This window comes from Anolis sagrei, chromosome 2 (genome assembly GCF_037176765.1).
Source record: "Anolis sagrei isolate rAnoSag1 chromosome 2, rAnoSag1.mat, whole genome shotgun sequence".
Classification (NCBI taxonomy): domain Eukaryota; kingdom Metazoa; phylum Chordata; class Lepidosauria; order Squamata; family Dactyloidae; genus Anolis; species Anolis sagrei.
Window position 1 is genome coordinate 182,919,642 of NC_090022.1, and position 22,651 is coordinate 182,942,292.

Here is a 22,651-nt window from a genome sequence, read left to right on the forward strand (position 1 = left end):
ATGTAGAGTTTGGTCCAGATCCATCATTGTTTGAGTCTACAGTGATCTCTGGATATAGGTGAACTACAACTCCAAAACCAAAGGACACTGCCCATCAAACCCTTCCAGTATTTTCTGTTGGTTATGAGAGAACTGTGTGCCAAGTTTGGTTCAATTCCATCATTGGTGGGGTCCAGAATGCTCTTTGATTGTAGGTGAACTATAAATCCCAGCAACGACAACTCCCAAATAACAAAATCATTTTTTTGAGTGATGGACATACATTGGGTTGTTAGGTGTATCGTTTCCAAATTTGGTGTCAATTTGTCCAGTGATTTTTGAGTTCTGTTAATCCCACAAACGAACATTATATTTTTATTTATATAGATGGTAGACTTCATGGTCTAACTTCTTTCTGTAAAATAGAGTTAAAGGCACAGTTTAAGGGGGAAGATATTTGGGCTTTTTTACACATTATATAACCAGAAAGATAATAATATTTCTTGAAATGTCTTCTTTTTAAGGAAATCACCAATCATTCTGTCTGGGATGAAATGAAATCCATTCGTGCCATCCGTATGAGAACTCCTTTTATTACATCTGCAAGTAGTGTAGAAACCAGTCTATTCTTTCTTGCTGCGACAGCATGCTTTTCTCCATTTATGTACTTTTTGTCACAAAATGTTTCAAGAGAGAAAAGGAAATTAAAGGAGCTGATGAAGACGATGGGGCTACGAGATATGGCATTCTGGTAAGCTATGAGATTGGCTATGATATATTCATCTTAGCTGGACCCAACAGATGAAGAAAGGAATGAGATAGATTCAGCTCTTTTGATTTTCAATGTTTAGCAATATGTACGTCCAATGTATTGTCGAAGGCTTTCATGGCTGGAATCACTAGGTTCTTGTGGGTTTTTTTCGGGCTATAGGGCCATGTTCTAGAGGCATTTCTCCTGACGTTTCGCCTGCATCTATGGCAAGCAATCTCAGAGGTAGTGAGGTCTGCTGGAAATAGGACAATGAGTTTATATATCTGTGGAATGGCTGGGGTGGGGCAAAGAGCTCTTCTCTGCTAGAGCTAGGTGTGAATGTTTCAACTGACCACCTTCCTTAGCATTTGTAGGCCTGCCTGAGCCTGGGAAAATCTTTTGTTGAGAGGTGTTAATCTGTGCCTGGTTGTTTCCTCTCTGCTGTTTTGCTGTTGTAATTTTAGAGTTTTTTAATACTGGTAGCCAGATTTTGTTCATTTTCATGGTCTCTTCCTTTCTGTTGAAATTTTCCACATGCTTGTGGATTTCAATGGCTTCTCTGTGTAGTCTGACATGGTGGTTGTTGGTGTGGTCCAGCATTTCTGTGTTCTCAAATAATATGCTGTGTCCAAGCTGGTTCATCAGGTGCTCTGCTATGGCTGACTTCTCTGGTTGAAGTAGTCTGCAGTGCCTTTCATGTTCCTTGATTCGTGTTTGGGTGCTGCGTTTGGTGGTCCCTATGTAGACTTGTCCACAGCTGCATGGTATACGGTAGACTCCTGCAGAAGTGAGAGGATCCCTCTTGTCCTTTGCTGAACGTAGCATTTGTTGGATTTTCTTGGTGGGTTTGTAGATTGTTTGTATGTTGTGTTTCCTCATCAGCTTCCCTATGCGGTCAGTGGTTCCCTTGATGTATGGCAGGAACACTTTTCCTCTGGGTGGATCTTCATTTTTACTCTCGTGGCTTGTTCTTGCTCTTGCAGCTCTTCTGATGTCTGAGGTGGAGTATCCATTGGCCTGGAGAGCCCAGTTGAGGTGGTTCAGTTCATCTTGGAACATTGTATGTCCAATGTTTAGCATGTGTGGCTGGCCCAAGGTCACTCAGTGGGTTTCAGGGCTGAGCAGAGATTCGAACCTTGGCCTCCAGAATCATGGTCCTATGCTTAAACCCACACACTACTCTATGTTTACAGTGTCCTCTTCACCCTCTCTCACTGCGCAAAACATTATGTCAGTGTTATATAGAAGTCCAGCTTGCTAAGAAGGCTTAACAATTCATTTTTCTTTATAGGTTATCCTGGGCTTTGCTGTATGCTATTTACACTTTCATTATGTCCTGTGTGATGGCAGCTTTTCTGAATCATTGGTTTTTGTCACGGTGCAGCTTTCTTGCCTTATTCCACCTGTTCTTCTTATATGGCATCTCATCTGTAAGTCTTTGATCTTCATTTTGTAACTTTTTGACATTTATGTGACCCCTGAGCATTTCAATATATGTATTTTACAGAAATATGATTTAATATATGCATTTTATTGAAAATGTATATGATGATGTGTCTCAACTCTGTTTATTTATTTATTTATTTGGGGTGCTTCTACCCCACCCTTCTCAACCCCCTAGGGGGGACTCAGGGTGGCTTACAAAGGCACAATTCGATGCCTAACAATTACAACATACAATGGAATATACAATACACAAATTTACCATATAATATCACAGTTATCACTAATTAAAACAATCAACAATATACTAGCAGCAATAAAACATCTTGTGGTCAATTTAGCATTGTCATTGTCCTTTCCTACTCTGGTCATTCTTGGTTGTCTTTGTCCGTCTGCCAGCTTACCCGAAAGCCTGATCCCACATCCAGGTTTTTAGCTTCCTCCTGAAGGAGAGGAGGGATGTTGATGTCCCAATTTCCCCGGGGAGTGCATTCCACAGGTGAGGGGCCACCACCGAGAAGGCCTTGTCCCTCGTCCCCACCAGTCTCGCTTGTGATAAAGGTGGAGCCGAGAGCAGGGCCCCCTCAGCAGATCTTAAACTCCGAGGTGGGATGTAGAAGGAGATACGTTTGGACAGGTACGCTGGGCCGGAACCGTAAAGGGTTTTGTAGGTGAAAACCAGCACTTTGAATTGTGCTCGGAACTGGATCGGCAGCCAGTGAAGCTGACATAGCAGGGGGGTGGTATGCTCCCTGTATGATGCTCCGGTGAGTAATCTAGCTGCCGCCCGTTGGACTAATTGAAGTTTCCGAACAGTCTTCAAAGGCAACCCCACGTAGAGCACGTTTCAGTAATCTATTCAGGATGTAACAAGAGCGTGGACCACCGTGGCCAGATCCGACTTCCCAAGGTACGGGCACAGCTGGTGCACAAGTTTTAATTGTGCAGAAGCTCTCCCAGCCACCGCTGAGACCTGGGGTTCCAGGCTCAGCGATGAATCCAGGATCACTCCCAAGCTGCGAACCTGCATCTTCAGGGGGAGTGTAACCCCGTCTAACACAGGCTGTAACCCTATGCCCTGTTTGGCCTTACGACTGACCAGTAGGACCTCTGTCTTGTCTGGATTCAATGAGGTTCTGTTCTGCTCCACCTCAAGCTGTGAGGAGAGGCAAGTAAGAAATAAAAAATTCTCATTTCCGGTGGTACAGTGGGTTAAACCCCTGTTCCAGCAGGACTGAAGACCGACAGATCGCAGGTTCGAATCTGGGGGGAGTGCGGATGAGCTCCCTCTATCAGCTCCAGCTCCTCATGCAGGGACATGATAGAAGCCTCCCACAAGGATGGTAAAAAATATCAAAAGATCCGGGCATTCCCTGAGCAACCTCCTTGCAGACAGCCAATTCCCTCACACCAGAAGCGACTTGCAGTTTCTGAAGTTGCTCCTGACATGACCAAAATTTTTTACCATCATTATCATCATCATGAGTAAAATGCATCATTCAGGTTTGAAAAACATTAAAGCTGCCGAAAACTTGGATAACACACATACAGTGAAATTTTGTTTCTCTTTCACTGGAGGCTGTTATTCAGAATGGGCTAGTCTTCCCATATGAATACTATCCATTGAGAAGATATCTTTATGCGAAGTCAAGCATTTCTTTCCAGTTTTCTGCACTCGTTCTCAATATATTCTTTGAAAGCTGGCTGAGAGAATTTAGAATTCAGAAGCAATAGAGCAATTCTCATCAGAGGGAGAAAGGCTAAGACCTTTGTATTCAGTCAGGCTTTTTAAAAAGAAGGTTTTAAAGATCAGTTCAGGGAATATTGTGATTTTTAACTTTGAGCATGCTTTAATGGTTTTTGACTGAGAATTTCTAGATACTGTTTATGTTTCATCCTCTTTTAATGTTTGCATATTTGTATAATTTAAATTGTATGCTGGTTCTTTTATGTTAATATAATAATAATGCTGTATTGGCACAGTGGGTTAAACCACTGAGGTGCTGTACTTGCCTACTGAAAGGTTGGTGATTTGAATCCAGGAATCAGGGTGAGCTCCTGCTGTTAGCCCCAGCTTCTGCCAAACTTTCAGTTCAAAAACTTCAGTGCAAATATGAGTAGATCAATAGGTATCTCTTAGGCAGGAAGGGTTTTTTTTTTTTTTGGTCATGTCAGGAGCAGCTTGAGAAACTGCAAGTTGCTTCTGTTGTGAGAGAATTGGCCGTCTGCAAGGACGTTGCTTGGAGACGCCTGGATGTTTCGATGTGGGTAGAGATGGCCCTAGGTAATTTTCAACAGTAAGCAAACAGGGTTCCCCCCCCCCCCCCCAACGAATCACTGATATATATTTTCTGTTCGTCGTGGGAGTTCTGTGTGCCATATTTGGTTCAATTCCATCATTGGTGGAGTTCAGAATGCTCTTTGATTGTAGGTGAACTATACATCCCAGTAACTACAACTCACGTATATCAAGGTCTATTTTCCTCCAAGAGCACCTCAAGAGCGCCCCTGGGCAAAATCAACTATACTGCAAATGTTTACTTTGCTTCTTGTATGCTTCTGCAAAGGTGTTTAGAGTGGCTTGTAGATCTTCTTCTGAATGCGCACAGACGACGTTGTCATCAGCATACTGGAGTTCTATAACAGATGTATATTCCTCACATATTATGTTGTACATGCATGTGAACAGATTGTTCTTTCTCCATTGTAGAAAAGGGCTCTCAAGTATGATGAAGGTCTATGATTTACTGTATTCTACTTAATGTGTTTTTTCAATTAATAATGAAACCTAAATTGATTGTTTTTTTCTTCTTTCAGATATGCTTCTGTTTCATGATCAGTTCTATTCTTAAAAAGCCCAAAGCAACTTCCTTTGTTACTTCCATCCTCATTTTCTTTTTTGGAGCCCTCGCAATTGTTACAACAATTTCTAGAGTTTCTGCACCTTTGGTATGGATTTTGAGCATCTTCTGCCCTTTTGCCTTTGGTACTGAAATCGCAAAGGTACAACTTTAGACTTTTTTGGGGGGGGGGATTTGTAAAAGGGAATTTGCACTAACTGAATAACATCTATTAGGCCTGGGTAACAACGCAAAAATTTGTTTCTAAAATCGATTTGTATTTGGGGGTTTTTTTTGTTTCGATATTTAAAATAATTACAAAATTTTCCCTTAAAAAAGTTCGGTATTTACGAAATTTCATTAATATTTACAAAACATTTTGTAAAGATGGCGCCCTTTTTTTTCAATATTTTTTCAATATTTTTTCAATATTTTTTAATTTAATTATTAATTTAGTAGAATAGGGAGGAGAAATTATTATTAAGGAGGGAAGGCAGGCACTCACTCTGGCGGGCCCTCAAGCGCTGCCGCCGAGTCGGGCCCGGCTCCTTCGAAGCAATGCGAAATTGGGAGAAGGGCTCCCCAAAGGCCATCTAGCCCAGCCCTCCGCTAAGGAATTGGGAGAACGAAGCACAGCCCTCCGCAAAGGTGAGGAAGGAGGGACGGGCCGCCTTCCCGCTGAGGGTCGCTCGCCCTCTCGCTCGCTTGCTTAGCCGGCGCCTTCCCCGCCCTCTCCTCCTCCTCCTCCTCCTCCTCTTTCAGGCTCTGCCTCTGACTGGCTAAGGAGAGGAGAGAGAGGAGAGCTCCCAGCAAGCATCTAGCCAAGCCATCTTACATATTTCCGAAATGGACGGAAATACAAAAATTTTTGGCGCATGCCGTTTCGATATTTAAAAACACTTCCGGGTTTAAAAATAAGTTTTGTAATTGTTTTGTAATTGCTAAAATTAACGAATATTTAACAAATTACAAAATTAACGAACGAAACCGCCCAGGCCTAACATCTATATAATTTAAAATGCCAAAACATCAAAAGAAAATTATGTAGCTGTCAGAGAAAGACACACACAACCTGTAGCTTCTCGAACTTTTAGCCACATTCTCTGCCATGATACCAGCCTCCAGATGTATAAGGAAGGGGGCAGCCACTTCATACCTGAGAAGGGAGCTATTCCAAAGCAGAGGACAGATCTTTCTTTTAGATGGACAGTTTTGTGCCAAAAGTTGTTGTGGAATTATTTCATTATTTAGCAAAAGATTTTTATTTTTATTTTGCTGTGAAGAAAAAAAAACAGAAGAAATATTGGGAAAGGAATAGCAAATGGATAACATCTATATAATATTGTTTGGGTCTTTTACAATTTTGTGCATAATAAAACCTCAAATTCTGAGAGTGCCTTGGACCACGAGAAGATCAAACTAGTCTATACTCCAGAAAATACTGCCCAACTGCTCACTGGAGAGAAGGGTATTAGAGGCAAAAATGAAGTACTTTGGCTACATAATGAGAAGATAGAAGAGTTTGGAGAAGACAATGATGCTAGGGAAAATGGAAGGAAAAAGGAAGAGGGGTCGACCAAGGGCAAGATAGATGGATGTAATCCTTGAAGTAACTGGCTTGATTCTGAAGGAGATGGGGGTGGCCATGGCCGACAGGGAGCTCTTGTGCCGACTGGTCCATGAATTCACAAAGAGTCAAAAGCGACTGAACAAATAAACAACAAACAAAACTTTGGTCACTGTGACCCCTGAATATTGGTTTGTCCAATGGGTAGGGAGACTCCAAGGAAGATACTGTATGTGCTGATAACATTTGGAAGGAGAGGAAGAGCTGGAAAGGCAGTTGCCCTGGATAATGTCATGGAATACATGAATATATTTTATGTTCTCAAACTCAAAAGATTGAAGATAATTGTTGGGTTAATATTTTTAATAACATAATAGAAATGTATATAATTTCAATAATGTGAATATTATAAAAACACACACATGTGAAGACACATGAAGACACACACACAGAATCTGCATAGAAGATAGACTAATATAATAAATATTTAAATATATGCTTTACTTAGATCCTGTGCATGTTACATGCCCTTCCCTATTCCCAGATCCAAATTTACTTTTTTCCTTTTAAACTTGTTTTAAACTGTGGTGGTGCAGTGGGTTAAAGCGCTGAGCTTGTTGACCGAAAGGTCGCAGGTTCTATTCCGGGGAGCGGCGTGAACTTCCGCTGTCAGCCCTAGCTTCTGCCAACCTAGCAGTTCGAATACATGCAAATGTGAGTAGATCAATAGGTACCTCTCCGGCGGGAAGGTAAGGCGCTCCATGCAGTCATGCCGGCCACATGATCTTGGAGGTGTCTATGGACAACGCCGGCTCTTCGGCCGAGAAATGGAGATGAGCACCACACCCCAGAGTCAGACATGACTGGACTTAATGTCAGGGGACAACCTTTACCTTTTATATAAAAAAAACTAATAAAAATATTTTTTAAAATTAATATTTACATATGTATTACTAATATATTAACAAAAGAAACAGACTCTGAGATATGTAAATGAATGGATCTTATTAAAACTAATGTATTAACAAAAGAAACTGACTCTGAGATATGTAATTGGATGGATCTTATTAAAACTAGTGAGAAATTGAGTATGTATAAGTCAACCAATAACTAGGAGGAACGTTTATTATACAGGCTCAAAGGAGAAGGTAAGAAAAAGATGGGATAATAACATTGAGACAAAGGAGCCCCCGGTGGTGCAGTGGGTTAAACCCCTGTGCCAGCAGGACTGAAGACCGACAGGTCACAGGTTCGAATCCAGGGAGAGTGTGGATGAGCTCCCTCTATCAGTTCCAGCTCCCCATGTGAGGACATGAGAGAAGCCTCCCACAAGGATGTTAAAACATCAAAACATCTGGGTATCCCCTGGGCAATGTCCTTGCAGACAGCCAATTCTCTCACACAGAAGCGACTTGTAGTTTCTCAAGTTGCTCCTGACACAACCAAAAAAAAAAAAAAAGGCTAATGTGAATGCCACATATTAGGAATCCACTTGCTTTTGGAATAGAAGAAACTGGATGGAATTTCTTTATATATTAGAGAATATGTATAACAATTCCCTCCCTCTTCACACCTCTGGTGATACAATAGACTTAACAGATTTAATTTACTAAAAAAAAATCTCTGTAACTAACATATCATATTTGTTCACTATCTCCGATCCCCTTCTTTTCCCTTCCTTTTCCACATTTCAATTGTGTTACAATACGGTGAAAATAAAATACAAACTTTTTAAAGCCAAACCCCCCCCAAAAAACTCCAAACATAAGGCATGAGTTGCTTTGAATTCTCCCTGACTGACAATTAGAGCAAAGCAAAATGTTGGGTCCATGTAAACAGTTGGGCTGTTGTGACGGCACAAGTGGCGCCACCTATGTATAGAACTGTTAGTTGTAAGATTTAAACTATTGTATCATGTTTAATCCTGCCCCTTTTTACCCTGCTTATGTATAGTTGTATGGATTGGTTGCTTGTAGCTGTCAATCAGTACTGTTTGGCTCCACCTCTTCCTGCAAGAGGGGAGAACTTCCTTTTTCCTTTCATTATGCCATCAGAGTTCGTACCAGATGGACATGAGTAAAAGACTTGATTATAAAGGACCCTGATTTAAGTTACCTCTTAGCACCAGTTCTGAGGTTTTTTACCCCTGAGACTCATGCTTTATGTCCAGATCGTCCTGGACAATTATCGAGGAGACCCAGGCGCCTTCAAGCCGGTTCTTTTGGCACCAAAGGAAGATCCTGAATCTTCAAAACATAGGCCATCTGAACTGGGGTTGTGGTTTGCTCCGGCATTCACAGCCATTGAGGAAAGAGGAAACTTGGTGAGGCTTCTCAGCTTCAAACCCCTTGGACCCAAGACTAATTGAGACTGTAATGTATGTTTTCCTTCACCCCTGTGAAGTTTTCCAGCTCATTGCTTTAAAGAAATGACTTTGTGATAAATAAAACTTATCTTGAGCTATATACAGTATTTTGGGTTTTTGGGAGTTCCAGTTTCCTATAGGAGGGCAAGAAGCAATCCCTTGGGGGAAAGGTGCCACGTCCATCCCTCTTTCAGCCTGGAGAACATGAGATGGCCATGTAAACAGTTGTGTACAGTTGTGCCGTTGCGTTGGGGGCTATTAGTCTTAACTAATAGCCCCCAAGCGCAACGGCACAACTGTACACAACTGTTTACATGGCCATCTCATGTTCTCTAGGCTCAGGTGATCTAAGGACACAGGATGGAACTTATCTTCCCCCTCTTGTTCTTCTTGTAGCAGCAACCACAGGTCATGGTCATGGCTAGTGTCTGTCACTCATCACCTGGAGTGATAGTCACAAGGGCAACCAGGGAAGGGAGGGGAGAGAAAGGGCCATCCTTCCTCTTCCTCTTGTCTTCCCCTTCCCACATCCCTTTGGTGCTCCGGCCAACATCACTCTAGTTGACAATTGATGGACATCAGTCATGTCATGCATGGAGGCTGTTGCTACGACAAGAATCAGAGGACGGCAGTGAGGATGACCTTCCAGTGATACTAATCCTGGTTTGGCACCACTGGACAGTAAGGATTCCTTTCCTCTTCCACCGCAGCGGAGGAGCTGACAATATATTCTACCTCTTGGGAACTGCTTGTAAAATACAAACGATCTTAATATCATTTTGTAACCATTACCATAATGCTGGGTTTTTTCTTCTTCTTGCCAGACAAAAGATACTTTCTATCTGCAAGTATCCTTAGAAAAGGATTTGTTCCTTTCAAGCTTTTATCATTTTCTGTTAGGCTTTAAGCTATGGGGCTTAAATTATGCTCTTTCATGCAGATTTCTGTCATATATCAAAAATATGGACAACCCTTCTATATGACTCACCTGATGAAGGAGCCATATGCCTATATCCAGTTTTTTGACAGTGTTTTATACATGCTGCTGACATTGTATTTTGACAAAGTTATTCCTGGTAAGCATATCTTAATTAATATCAACTAGCTTAAACTCACGTATCTGCATTTTTGTTACATTCCTTCAAGTCACTGCTGAACTATAGATAATGCAATTATTGATAAAATATATTTTCATGAATCACAAACCAGCTAGTTTGGTTTCCACCTCCTCTGCTGATATTAATTTGGAATTAAACTAATAAAGAGCATCCTGTGGCAGTTAATGACATTCCCAGTGTCCCATTAGGGAATACATGATGACTACATAAGGAACCCCAGTGGCGCAGGGGGTTAAATAATAATCTTTATTTATACCCCGCCACCATCTCCCCAACGGGGACTCGGGGCAACTTACATGAGACCAAGTGAGACTGTACTATAGAGAGCAAATGCAGACTGATCAATTTGAACTACGCAATGCCAAGTGTCAATGTTTAAAGTACCTTTTGATGTACAAGAGCTTTGATGTTTGCTTGTTTCCATATGTCCTCTTAGACAAATATGGAGTGCCCTATTCTCCCTTCTTTTTCCTAAAGAAGTCCTACTGGTTTAAATCAAGAAAGCGATTATTGGGTGAAGTTTCTACCAATGAACAAAGCAAAATCTTCAATGACAACTTTGAGCCCGTACCACCTGAATTTCATGGGAAGGAAGAGATTAGGTAAAAGACATGACATTGTTTGTATCATTCTGTAGAGTTCTTTCACTCTGAGCCCTTTTACACGGCCATATAATCCAGATTATCAGATAATCCACATTATCTGCTTTGAACTGGATTATATGAATCTACACTGCCATATAATCCAGTTCAAAGCAGACAATCTGGATTTTATATGGCAGTGTCGAAGGGGCCTCAGAGACCTCTGTCTTCTTTTCTAATCACTGTCTAGGACGGTGTTTCTCAACCTTCCTAATGCCGCGACCCCTTAATACAATTCCTCATGTTATGGTGACCCCCAACCATAAAATTATTTTCATTGCTACTTCATAACTGTAATATTGCTACTATTATGAATCGTAATGTAAATATCTGATATGCAGGGTGTATTTTCAGTCACTGGAAATCCCAGCAACTACAACTCCCAAAAGACAAAATCAATCCCCCCCAACCCCACTAGTATTCAAATTTGGCAAAAATACCCAATAAGACCAAATTTGAATACTGGTGGGGTTGGTGGGGGGGATTGATTTTGTCATTTGGGAGTTGTAGTTGCTGGAGTTTATAGTTCACATACAATCAAAGAGCACTCAGAACTCCACTAATAATGGAATTGAACCAAACTTGGCACACAGAGCTCCCATGACCAACAAAAAATACTGGAAGGGTTTGGTGAGCATTGACCATGAGTTTTGGAGTTGTAGTTTACCTATTTCCAGCAAGCACTTTGGACTCAATACTCCATATGCCCAAATGTGAACACTGGTATAGTTTGGAGGAAATAGAGCTTGACATTTGGGAGTTGTAGTTACTGAGATTTATAGTTCACCTACAATCAAAGAGCATTCTGAACCCCACCAACGATAGAATTGGGCCAAACTTCCCACACAAAAACCCCATGACCAACAGAAAATACTGTGTTTTCTGATGGTCTTTGACAACCCCTCTGACACCCTCTCACGACCCCCCTAGGGGTCCTGACCCCCAGGTTGAGAACCACTGGTCTAGGTTATTCAGCTTATCCTATTGGGGATTATCAGAGGAAATAACTCCCCTTTACAGGGGAAAAGTGTAAAGAGACATACATTATGGATAGAGAAAGGAATGCAGGTGTATGAACCAGGCTCTTCATTGGGAATGTCAACCAGTTGGAGGAGTATTTGAGAAAAATTGTGATCCTCGTGCTTTGATTTTTCAAAAACTAAACCTTTGGGCTAGGCCTTTCTGTTGTGAAATTGATAAATGGGGGTGGGAATGCACACAGAAATAAATGCACTAACCATTTATTAATTCCCAAATGTTTAGACTAAATAACATTAAAAAAACATACGAAGTGAAGAAAACAAAAACCGAAGCTTTGAGAGGTAAGAAAGTGTTTGTTTCTTTCTGTTCTCTTGTCCCTTCCTTTAAAAATTAAACAATTTATTCCTTGAAATTTAGAGGATCTTTATTTGGCATACAGGGCTCCTATGAGCAACAGAAAATACTGGAAGGATTTGGTGGGCATTGACCTTGAGTTTGGGAGTTGTAGTTCACCTACATTCAGAGAGCACTGATGGATCTAGACCAAACTTGGCACTAATACTCCATATGCCCAAATATGAACACAGAGTTTAGGGGAAATAGACAGTGACAATTGGGATTTGTAGTTATTGGGATTTATAGTTCACCTACAATGAGAGAGCATTCTGAACCCCACCAACGATAGAACTGGTCATAACTTCCCAGACTGTGTTTTCTGGTGTTCTTTGGGCACTTCTGACACCCCTCACGACCTCCCCCAGGAACCCCAACACCCAGGTTGAGAAATGCTGCCTTAAGGCCATCCAGTCCAACTCCCTTCACTAGGGGAAGAAAACATAATCAAAGCCCTCCTGACAAAGAGCCATCCAGACATAGATATAGATAGATATATGTATATGATTCACACTCACACATTTGACAGATATAGTTTCATAGGTTTTGAAAGAGACCCCATGGAATCCATGGGGGAAGCCACGTGCTCCATGCGTGCTCCGTACATGCTCCATGCACACTCCTTGCACACTCCATACTTCCCACCATCTGATTGCCCTCAGCTGGCACCTGGTGATGCGGGGTGTGGGGCATTCCCCCCCCCCCCCCCCCACCCTTTGATGAAGTGGAGCATCTCTGGCTGAGTATCTTCATTGGAGAGACTTTAGTCAGACAGATCCATGTATACACACATATATAGGAGTGCAGTCTCAGGCTGTCTTGTACTTTTAAAAGCTAATGCTGTTTCTTGTGTATTAGGTTTATCACTGAATATCTATGAAGGCCAGATCACTGCTATACTTGGCCACAGTGGAGCTGGAAAAACGACACTACTAAACATTCTCAGTGGCCTTTCCAAGCCATCAGATGGTGAGAATCGGTGCCTTGAGACAAAGTAGGCTGCTAATTCAATCTCAGACATGTTCACATAATAAACAGGAAGAGCCCTGCTGGTTCTGACCAAAGGCCTGTCCAGTTGGTTAACATGTTTTTCCTAATGGACAAGCAGGTGCCACTGGGAAGATGGGGCAGGAGGGCAATAACCACCATTCCAAAACCATCTGATTGGCTGACAATGACCACATCTTAAGACATCCAATACTATGATTATGAGTTGGGTCTGCAATTTTTTTTCCTGCTCAGTGAGACTTTAGGCATTTTCCTTTTACATGTGGTTTCTTAACCAAAGAAGGATGTGATGAGGATTAATATATTACTTTTTTGTATGCTTCAGGGAGGAACATGATCATTAGTGTACTATTGCACTCCTATCCTACTTCTAGGTTTCTTAAGGCGGATCCAGACAGGCCCTTATCCCAGGAGAATCTGTGTTTAAAAATGTGGATTTTCCTGGGGGCCTGTCCACACCCACCGCAGAAAGTGTGAACATTCTGCTGTGGGTGTCCAGACCTTCTCTTGGGACTAACCTGAGAGAATGTGTGCAAACTCCTCCCTCCTCCCCCTGCTCTCCTGGCACGTCATTTCTACGTACTGGGTGAGCCGGTCGAGTCTTGTAATGGAGGCCGGGTAAATTTTCATTACTTTTCTAAGGGTCTGGGGGCTTGGGGGGACAGAATGGGTATTCTCACAGTTTACCAGGCTTATTTAGCTCAGTAAACTGTGGGAATATTGTATTCCGCAGTCCGGAACTGGAAATAGTGGGTTTATCCCATGTCTTCCAAGAAGGCATGGAATAAATCCACTATCAAATTAATTTGCTACAAGCCAGGGTTTTCCTGGTTTGTAGTGAATTAATTTTGGACTGTCCAGAACATCATTTCTACATATCGGGAGAGCCGGCCAAGGCTTGTAATAGAGGCCGGGTAAGTTTTCATTACTTTTCTAAGAGTCTGAGGCTTGGGGGGTGGGTGGGTATTCTCACAGTTTACTGGGCTTATTTAGCTCAGTAAACTGTGGGAATACTGTATTCTGCAGTCCAGAACTGGAAATAGTGGATTTATCCCATGCCTTCCAAGAAGGCATGGAATAAATCCACTATCAAATTAATTTGCTACAAGCCAGGGTTTTCCTGGTTCGTAGTGAATCAATTTGAGACTGGCCAGAACGTTGTCTGGACAGCCCCTCCTTTATTGCAGTAGTTACCGCAATAAAGGTCCTGTCTGGACGTGCCCTAGAGGCAGAAGGTTAACCAGTGTGTGAATAAAAACCTGGAGTAGATGGGACTTCGGTGTGATTCTGCTGAGAGCTTCTCCTGTCCTTTTATGCCACAATGTTTTTAAAAATAATATTTTAAATATACTAACAACATTCTCAATAGTTTACTTTTTTGGAAATTAAATAGCTCATCAACATAACTTTACAACATACCATAATGTTCTCTCTGTTTATGTACACAGGCTCTGCAACCATATTTGGCTATGATATATCAGAAAGGGCAGATATGGAAGAAATTAGGAATATAAGTGCTGTGTGCCCCCAATTCAACATTCAGTTTGAATTTTTAACAGTGAAGGAAAACCTAAAGACTTTTGCTAAAATAAAAGGTGTTCCATCCAATGATATAGAAAAGGAGGTAGGTATGGTGCAATTGCATTTCCTTTGTAACAAGATTTTATGATAGGCACAGCCTCACCTCTCAAACATGAAAGGCTGCATAATATCTAACTGAAATTAGATCCAAACTTATATCTTCTTTATGGAAATACAGAACTTTTATCTTTCTACCATCTCAGATGCTTAAAGGAAGATAGAATGAACTCCAAAATATCCAACATTCTTGGAATAGACAATTGTATTTATGTGCTTTTCAGGTTCAAACACTGATGACCCTCTTGGATATCACCGGCATTCAAAATGTTCAAGCTAGCCATTTAAGTGGTGGACAAAAACGAAAATTATCCCTTGCGATTACATTTTTAGGAGAGCCACAGGTAAATGGACTGTGCTACATGTTGCTCAGGTACACTTCCTTTCTTGACTGCAATTTTTGGACCCTTCTACATTGAGCATATAATGCAATTCAAAACAGACACAAAGCTATGGTGGCCACAAAACTCACACCGCCATTACACATTTTAAAAGGTCACAGAAAAACAGATTCTAGTGTACCCCAGATACAAGAACTCTACTCGCCAATATGCTGAGCACATTGTAGGCCCCTCTCCACTGAAGTGCATTATAAACTCCAGAATGTGGGGTGCTGAATAACACCCCAAGAGCATGGCTAGCCAACAGCAGGCTAATGGAGCCCTGGGAGGAGTCATTACCTTCACTCCTAACTAACTATTTAACAACAACAACAATAAATCTTTTTTTATACCCCGCTACCATCTCCCAAAGGACTCGGTGCGGCTTACAAGAGGCTGAGCCCAAGTACATCAGTAAAAACAACAACAGCAATACAGACAATAAATAAACTCATAAGCAAAGCAATAAACAGTAACAATAACACCACGACGCATTAAAAACCTATGGCAGGGCCAAGTGTAATAATTAATTTTTTAAAAAAAAATGCTGGGCATGACTAGGTGACATATAACTAGGATAGGTATTTGGAGAGAGATGAAGCGAGCAGACAATCCTAGATCATTAGTAAAGTGCGATTAGGGACATGTTGCTTAGGGTTTCTTTATTCTGGGAAGGCACACTGGAACAACCACATTTTCAGGCTCCTCTTAAAGACTGCCAGAGTTGGGGCATGCCTAATGTCCTTGGGAAACAAGTTCCAGAGTCAAGGGGCCACCACCAAGAAGGCCCTGTCCCTTGTCCCCACCAATTGCGCTTGCTCACTCTCCCTTGTTTTTTTATCTCATATGCCTCTAGAACACTGATGTACGTCTCTCTGGAAAATGGAAAACAACAACAACAACAAAACCTGATACCACTGTTTGAAACCAGGTTCCATGGTTAATATAATTACCCACCTGGCCTCAAACCAGTTCCAGACCTGCCTACCTAATCACTGTGCCAAGTCAGTTATAGGATAGCGTGGTGTAGAAGCACTTTTGACCATCTGCATTAATCTCTTTGCTATGTGACTAAATATGGATTCTGTTCAGTCTTACTGTATATTTTGACATATATCAATTGTGGGTTCTTTTCATCCAGAAAAGTGAAAAAAATTGACATTATTTTCTCTTCCTTGAAGATCTCACTGTCTTCTCTAAAACTTTTCTCAAAATGTTCTTGGAATTTTGAAATTGGACATTAAAAAAACCCCCAACGCTCTAAGTTAAAACACACTGCAAGCATATTTATTTATTTATTATTTACAGTATTTATATTCCACCCTTCTCACCCCACAGGGGACTCAGGGTGGATTACAATGTACACATATATGGCAAACATTCAATGCCAACGACACACAACAGATATAGACAGACAGTCAGAGGCCATTTAACTTTTTCTGGCTGCCAGGGGAGCTGTCGCTTTTATCATCCATCTATGACACTGATGAAGTACTTCCGCATTCCCCGCATGCTTTGCGGGAGTCTTTTTTTTTATGGCCTCGTAAATTAGTTAAATTAGCCTCCCTACATATAGGTAGTACCTAATTTTCCTACTTGACAGATGCAACTGTTTTTTGGGTTGCAAAGGTCGACAACAAGCTACACAATTGGTCAGAAGCTCACTCCGACCAGGGCTGGCTTCGAACTCATGACCTTTTGGTCAGAAGTGATCTTAATGCAGCTGACACTAAGCCAGCTGCGCCACAATACACACACACACACACACACATAGGCACACATATGTACACATGCGTGGGTGGGTCAAAATGTTTTGCCTCCTGTGTCATAAAAACTTTATGAGTGAACATATAACAGCGGAAGTTGCTACAGATCACAGCCTGAACTGTCCTCTACAGAAAATTACCATTCAACAGTTACCACCTGGCCAGGCATCAAAACCATTTTGGAAAGATTCAAGGTTTTCCTTCGTGATCCATGGTTTCAAAGCTGTTTTAACATCATTCAAGTCATTGAATCTGAAACCACATAGTTGTCTTTCAGAAGTCTAAAAAGACAACCTATGTGGTTTCAGATTCAATGACTTGAATGACTTTAAAACAGCTTTCAAATCATGGTTCATGAAGCAAAACCCTGAATTTTTCCAAAATGGTTTTGATGCTTGGGTTAAATGATGGCGCAAATGTGCAAACATTGATGGCGACTAGGTTGAATGTAGTTTTGTGTAGAGGGTAGTTTGGGCTGTGATGTGTAGCAACCTCTACTACTGTTATATGTTCATTTGTAACATTTTTAATGACATGGGAGGCATAACTTTTTGACCCGCACATGTATATTTGAATTTTGAAAAACCACAGAATTATGATCTTGATTCATCACAATGAAAAAAATAATGTCAGTGCTAAGGGCTATCTGGTAATTTCTTGATATGAGTGGATAAACATTACTTTGCTGCTGGCAGGTCATGCTTTTAGATGAGCCAACTGCAGGATTGGATCCCTATTCAAGACACCAAGTGTGGTCAATCTTAAATGAACGCAAAGCAGATCGAATTATTCTGTTTACAACTCAGTTCATGGATGAAGCTGATATTCTTGCCAGTGAGTAGATTTTCTCATTTAATGCCATTTACATTTAGAGACAGCTTATAATTCATCCGCCTCTCCACCTCTAAATGCCTAACTGGTGTTCCTTCCTTGACATGTTCAGTGCGACTATTGTCAGATTGCAAAACTATTGTTTTTACTACTGAACGACATTGCTAAACAGCGTATGTGTGTTTTCAACATGTATTTTTTTTCTCCTTAGACCGGAAAGCTTTCATTTCATATGGCAAGTTGACATGTGTTGGTTCATCTTTGTTCTTGAAGAAAAAATGGGGTATTGGCTATCATTTGAGGTATGCTTTCAATCAGCCATTTTCTCCTTTTACCTGTTTTGCTAGGGTAGCATTTATTTTCTATCTAGGATGTGCTGTTATTTATGTATTTACATGCAGTTATTCATTGGAGAATTATATCCTTCCTTTCCATTTCCTCAAGCCAGCTTACACAAGTAAAAATAATTCAAAATTGGGAAAAGAACTACGACCATATCAGAAAAGCCAGAGGAAAAAAAAAGACAACAAATAAGTGGAACCAGTGCAGAATCAGTGAATTAAAATATAATTAAGTGGCAAATAAATTGTTAGCATACAACTGATGAAGAAACAGTTTTGTATCCTAAATCTATTCATCCCTGGATTACAAAATAATGAAACACGTACCACTTAGAATCATTGAACCCTAGAGTTGGAAGAGACCTCATGGGCCATCCAGTACAACCCCCTACCAAGAAGCAGGAAAATCACCATCAAAGCACCTCGACAGATGGCCATCCAGCCTCTGCTTAAAAGTCTCCAAAGAAGGAGCCTCCATCACACTCTGGAGCAGAGAGTTCCACTGCTGAACAGTTCTCCCAGCCAGGAACTTTTTCCTAATGTTCAGGTGGAATCTCCTTTCTTGTAGTTTGAATCCATGTTCCACATCCTAGTCTCCAGGGAAGCAGAAAACGAGCCTGCTCCCTCCTCCCTATGACTTCCCCTCGCATATTTTATTTATATATGACCATCATGTCTCCTCTCAGCTGTCTTTTCTGCAGGCTAAACATTCCCAGCTCCTTAAGCCGCTCCTCGTAAGGCTTGTTCTCCAGACCCTTGATCATTTTAGTTAAGCTCCTCTGAACATATCCCAGCTTGCCAACATCTTCCTTCAGTTGTGGTGCCCAGAATTGGACACAGTATTCCAGGTGTGGTCTGACAAAGGCAGAATAGAGGGATAGCATGGCTTCCTTGGATCTAGACACTAGACTCCTATTGATGCAGGCCAAAATCCCATTGGCTGCCACATCACATTGTTGGCTCATGTTTAACTTGTTGTCCATGAGGACTCAAAGATCCTTCTCACATGTACTGCTATCAAGCCAAGCTTTCCCCATTCTGTATCTTTGCATTTCATTTTTTTTCTGCCAAAGTGTAGTATCTTGCATTTTTCTCTGTTGAGCTTCATTTTGTTAGTTTTGGCCCATCTAATTTGTCAAGATCATTTTGTGTTGTTTGTACAAGTCATTTGTATAACTTGTGCTATACATTTCCCTGCTTCATATCATTTATTTCTCAAATGGGTTCAAAAATGCAGTGTGTGATATGTTTATTTATGTTCAATTATTCCTGTAATTGTATACAAATTGGAAAGCAGTGTGGCAGATAGTTCTGAATGCTTCCGTTGTGTTAGCAAAATAGTTGTGAGTTGCAACCAGATCTTGGATATTTTACTCCAACAACGTTCTGAATAAACAAGTACAAGTCATGGGCCTTGTGTTGACTCAATGCCTTTTTAATATGAACAGGATGCATATAAATGAGATGTGTGATCCTGAGAGGACTACATCTCTGGTCAAGCAACACATTCCTGATGCTAGATTATCAGAACAGCGTGAAAATGAGCTGAGTTATACATTGCCCCTTGAACACGTGGATAGATTTCCAGGTAATTATCAGTAGAAATAAGTGATAACAAATATCAGTGCTATTATTTCAAATCACTTTTTAGCTTCTTTAAAATGTATTTCATGTTCCTCCTAAGGAGCAGGAGAATATTATTGTATAAGAAAAATTCAAGTCAGATCAAAGCACCTTCCATATGAGGGACATCCTCCAAATGGCCACAACCATCCTTAGCTCTGGAGCAATCTTATATATGTTTTTGTCTCTGTTTCTCTCTCTCTCTTCTATTGCTATTTTTATTGGAGGAGATAAATGTGTGAGAATCTGACTACCCTATTTATTGTACTGAAGCCTTAATAAATCCAGCCAGGGTACTTCTGGTGGCTTTTTTTTTTTTTTTGGTAAACACAGGGAATTTTGCCAGGTGTGCTATTGAAAAGCTGGCAAAGCAGTTTGAGTCCTCCCATCTTGATGGATTGTTCCATTGCAGAGACCATTATGATTACTGTGGGCCCTCCCAGCACTTTTCACACATGATAAATCAGGGGCTATGAAACTTCACAAGCCCTAATTACAGGTTGGAAACTACCATTCCTGTGGGACATGGAAGAGACAGAGGGAACTCCAGCTACCTTTTTGGAGCCAGCAGAAGCAGTGAAATAGTATTATTTTATGGAACTGTCTTTTTTTCTCAAAGTGAAAGGGAAGTTTCTGAGAGAAATGAAAATTGTGCAGGGGTCCCCAAACTAAGGCCCTGAATATGGTCCTCCAAGGTCATTTATGCAGCTCTGCCCTAAACAGTCAACTTAGGGTCACCCTAAATGTGACACAATTTGAAAGCACACAACAACAATCCTAATTAACTTGACTATCTTAACTGACAAAAGCAAGCACATATTTCCCATCGAAATACTAGTAGGTTTATGTTGGGTAGAAGTGTTCCTTTCAGATATTGTATTGTTCATTTTTTGGTTTGGTTTTGCTAAGGCAGGAGTTCTCAAAGTGTGCTCCTTAGAGGCTTTGGGGCTTCACGAAGCACACTGAGGGGCTCCATAGTTCTCTCCTCCTCCCGTCCTCTTCCTCTTTCCTGCTCTGTCTCTCTTCCTGTCTCCCTCATCCCCAAAAACAAGTTTTCCTCACCTCCCACACCTCCAAAAGCCTTTTCACTTCACCTTCCTTGCTTCCAAAACCCTATTTCCCTCCCATCACTCAGGGGATGCTTTGATTGTGCTGTTCTGGTATAGCAGAAGGGGGTTGGATTATTATTATTATTATTATTATTATTATTATTATTATTATTATTATTATTACAAAGACTGACTGGCCATCCGTTGGAGTGCTTTGATTGTGCTTTTCCTCCTGCATGATCATATACCTCTATCTATGTACAGTTGTCTGTCTTGTCAGTGTATAACGACATTCAATGTTTGCCGGATATGTGTCCTGTTATCCTCCCTGAATCCCCTTTGGGATGAGAAGGGCAGAATATAAATACTGTAAATATAATAACATTTTTTGGGGTGCCACAAGAAATTTCTGCTTCAAAAAGGGCCTCACAGCTGAAAAACTTCGGGAATCCCTGGCTTAAGGGACCGTGATCTGGCCCTCTACTTAAAATGTTTGAAGACCCCTGCAATAGAGCTTGTCTAGTTCTCAAAATGGCTTGATAGAAATGATATAAATAATATAGTATGGTCCTCGGGGACTATGTTCCAGTTCACCTCCACCCTGATGGATACCTGAAACAATGGATAATAGTGAGCCCTTTGTTTTGACTGTACTTGGGCTGGAAACACACCATAAAATCTCACAATAGGATCTAGAAGGGCACAGAAACATTTCTAGGGACATAATTTTGGCCTGGGGTCTTCGGGTTTTTCCTTAGTTAACACTTCAGCAGCAGCAATGACCCCATGTGTGCTTTAGCCACAACTGTGGAGAAAATACAGCTTTGGCAGTCAATATATTATTTTTTTTATGTTCTACTATGTTAAGTTTTTACCTTATGAAACAATGGTTCGAAGTTTTCTCAGACTATGGGTCTTTCTACTCAGTGAACTTAGGTTGGATCACCATCCAGCCCAGCCCATCCCATCCCATCCCACCTACTTTACTGTTAATTACTTTGAGTTAAATTTTTAGAAGAAAGTTGGGGTATAAATTAATATATTTGTTTAATAAGCACTTTGAAAAAATACATGTACTGTAAGTATGAAACAAGCGTTGCCTATAACATTGCTTTTCTTAAATTGCAACCAAGGGGGCTGTTATAGTCATATCAAAACCTTAGAAAGGCAAATAATGTGTGTTTTTAATTCCCTTTGATATAGGTCTATTCTGTGACATGGATCAGCAGACAAACCTGGGCATTGCTCATTATGGGGTCACTATGACCACTCTGGAAGATGTCTTTCTAAAGCTGGAAGGAAATGAAATAATTGATGAAGGTAATTCTTGTTTTGAATAATGCACCTTTTGTCATTTTCTGCTACGTTTGCACAAATGTGACTTTGGGAACACACACATGGAGAACACACTACTTTGAACTATCAGAACTCACCGCTTCTTTTCTCATCCGGGGAAGGGATTTGGAATAATATTTCAATAAGAGTGTAAACGATTGCTGGAGTGAAGACAGGAAGGAGAACCGAATTTGGTATGAAAGGGGAAGGGAAAAGATCAATCTAGATTAAGTCTCCCTTATCCAAAATGCTTGGGACCAGAAGTGTTTTTTATTTTGGATTTTTAAAATTTTTGGAACACCTGTATTTGCATATGCATATATAAGGAGCCATCTTGGAGATGGGATCCAAGTTTAAATGCAAAATTCATTTATATTTGACTATCCATCCCTTGCCATGCGTTGCTGTGGCCCAGTCTGTATATATGTTCTTTGTATATGTGTGTTCGTGTATATATATGTGGTTTTGCACATGCATTGAAATGTATTTTTGGCTTTTTAAGTCTCTTCTGCTGTGTTTTTCAGTGTTTTTATGAGTGATGTTCACTTGTTGGCCTGATAGATGTATTGTGTCCAAATTTGGTGTCAATTCGTCCAGTGGTT

The 22,651-nt window shown here is 40.8% G+C and overlaps 1 protein-coding gene across 2 annotated transcripts in view; it reads left to right on the forward strand.

The window, feature by feature from the left end:
• The window catches only part of LOC132767749 (ABC-type organic anion transporter ABCA8-like), a 93,695-nt gene that overhangs the window by 20,478 nt on the left and 50,566 nt on the right, over window positions 1–22,651 (forward strand). For both annotated transcript variants that reach the window (XM_067464231.1, XM_067464232.1), the window contains exons 6-18: window positions 504–730; window positions 2,022–2,160; window positions 4,991–5,176; window positions 9,886–10,021; window positions 10,500–10,665; window positions 11,968–12,026; window positions 12,937–13,047; window positions 14,535–14,710; window positions 14,949–15,068; window positions 17,566–17,704; window positions 17,913–18,003; window positions 19,491–19,630; window positions 21,918–22,034. In XM_067464231.1, the coding sequence (XP_067320332.1) occupies window positions 504–730; window positions 2,022–2,160; window positions 4,991–5,176; window positions 9,886–10,021; window positions 10,500–10,665; window positions 11,968–12,026; window positions 12,937–13,047; window positions 14,535–14,710; window positions 14,949–15,068; window positions 17,566–17,704; window positions 17,913–18,003; window positions 19,491–19,630; window positions 21,918–22,034 (1,807 nt within the window). The remainder of the gene's footprint in view (window positions 1–503; window positions 731–2,021; window positions 2,161–4,990; window positions 5,177–9,885; window positions 10,022–10,499; window positions 10,666–11,967; window positions 12,027–12,936; window positions 13,048–14,534; window positions 14,711–14,948; window positions 15,069–17,565; window positions 17,705–17,912; window positions 18,004–19,490; window positions 19,631–21,917; window positions 22,035–22,651) is intronic.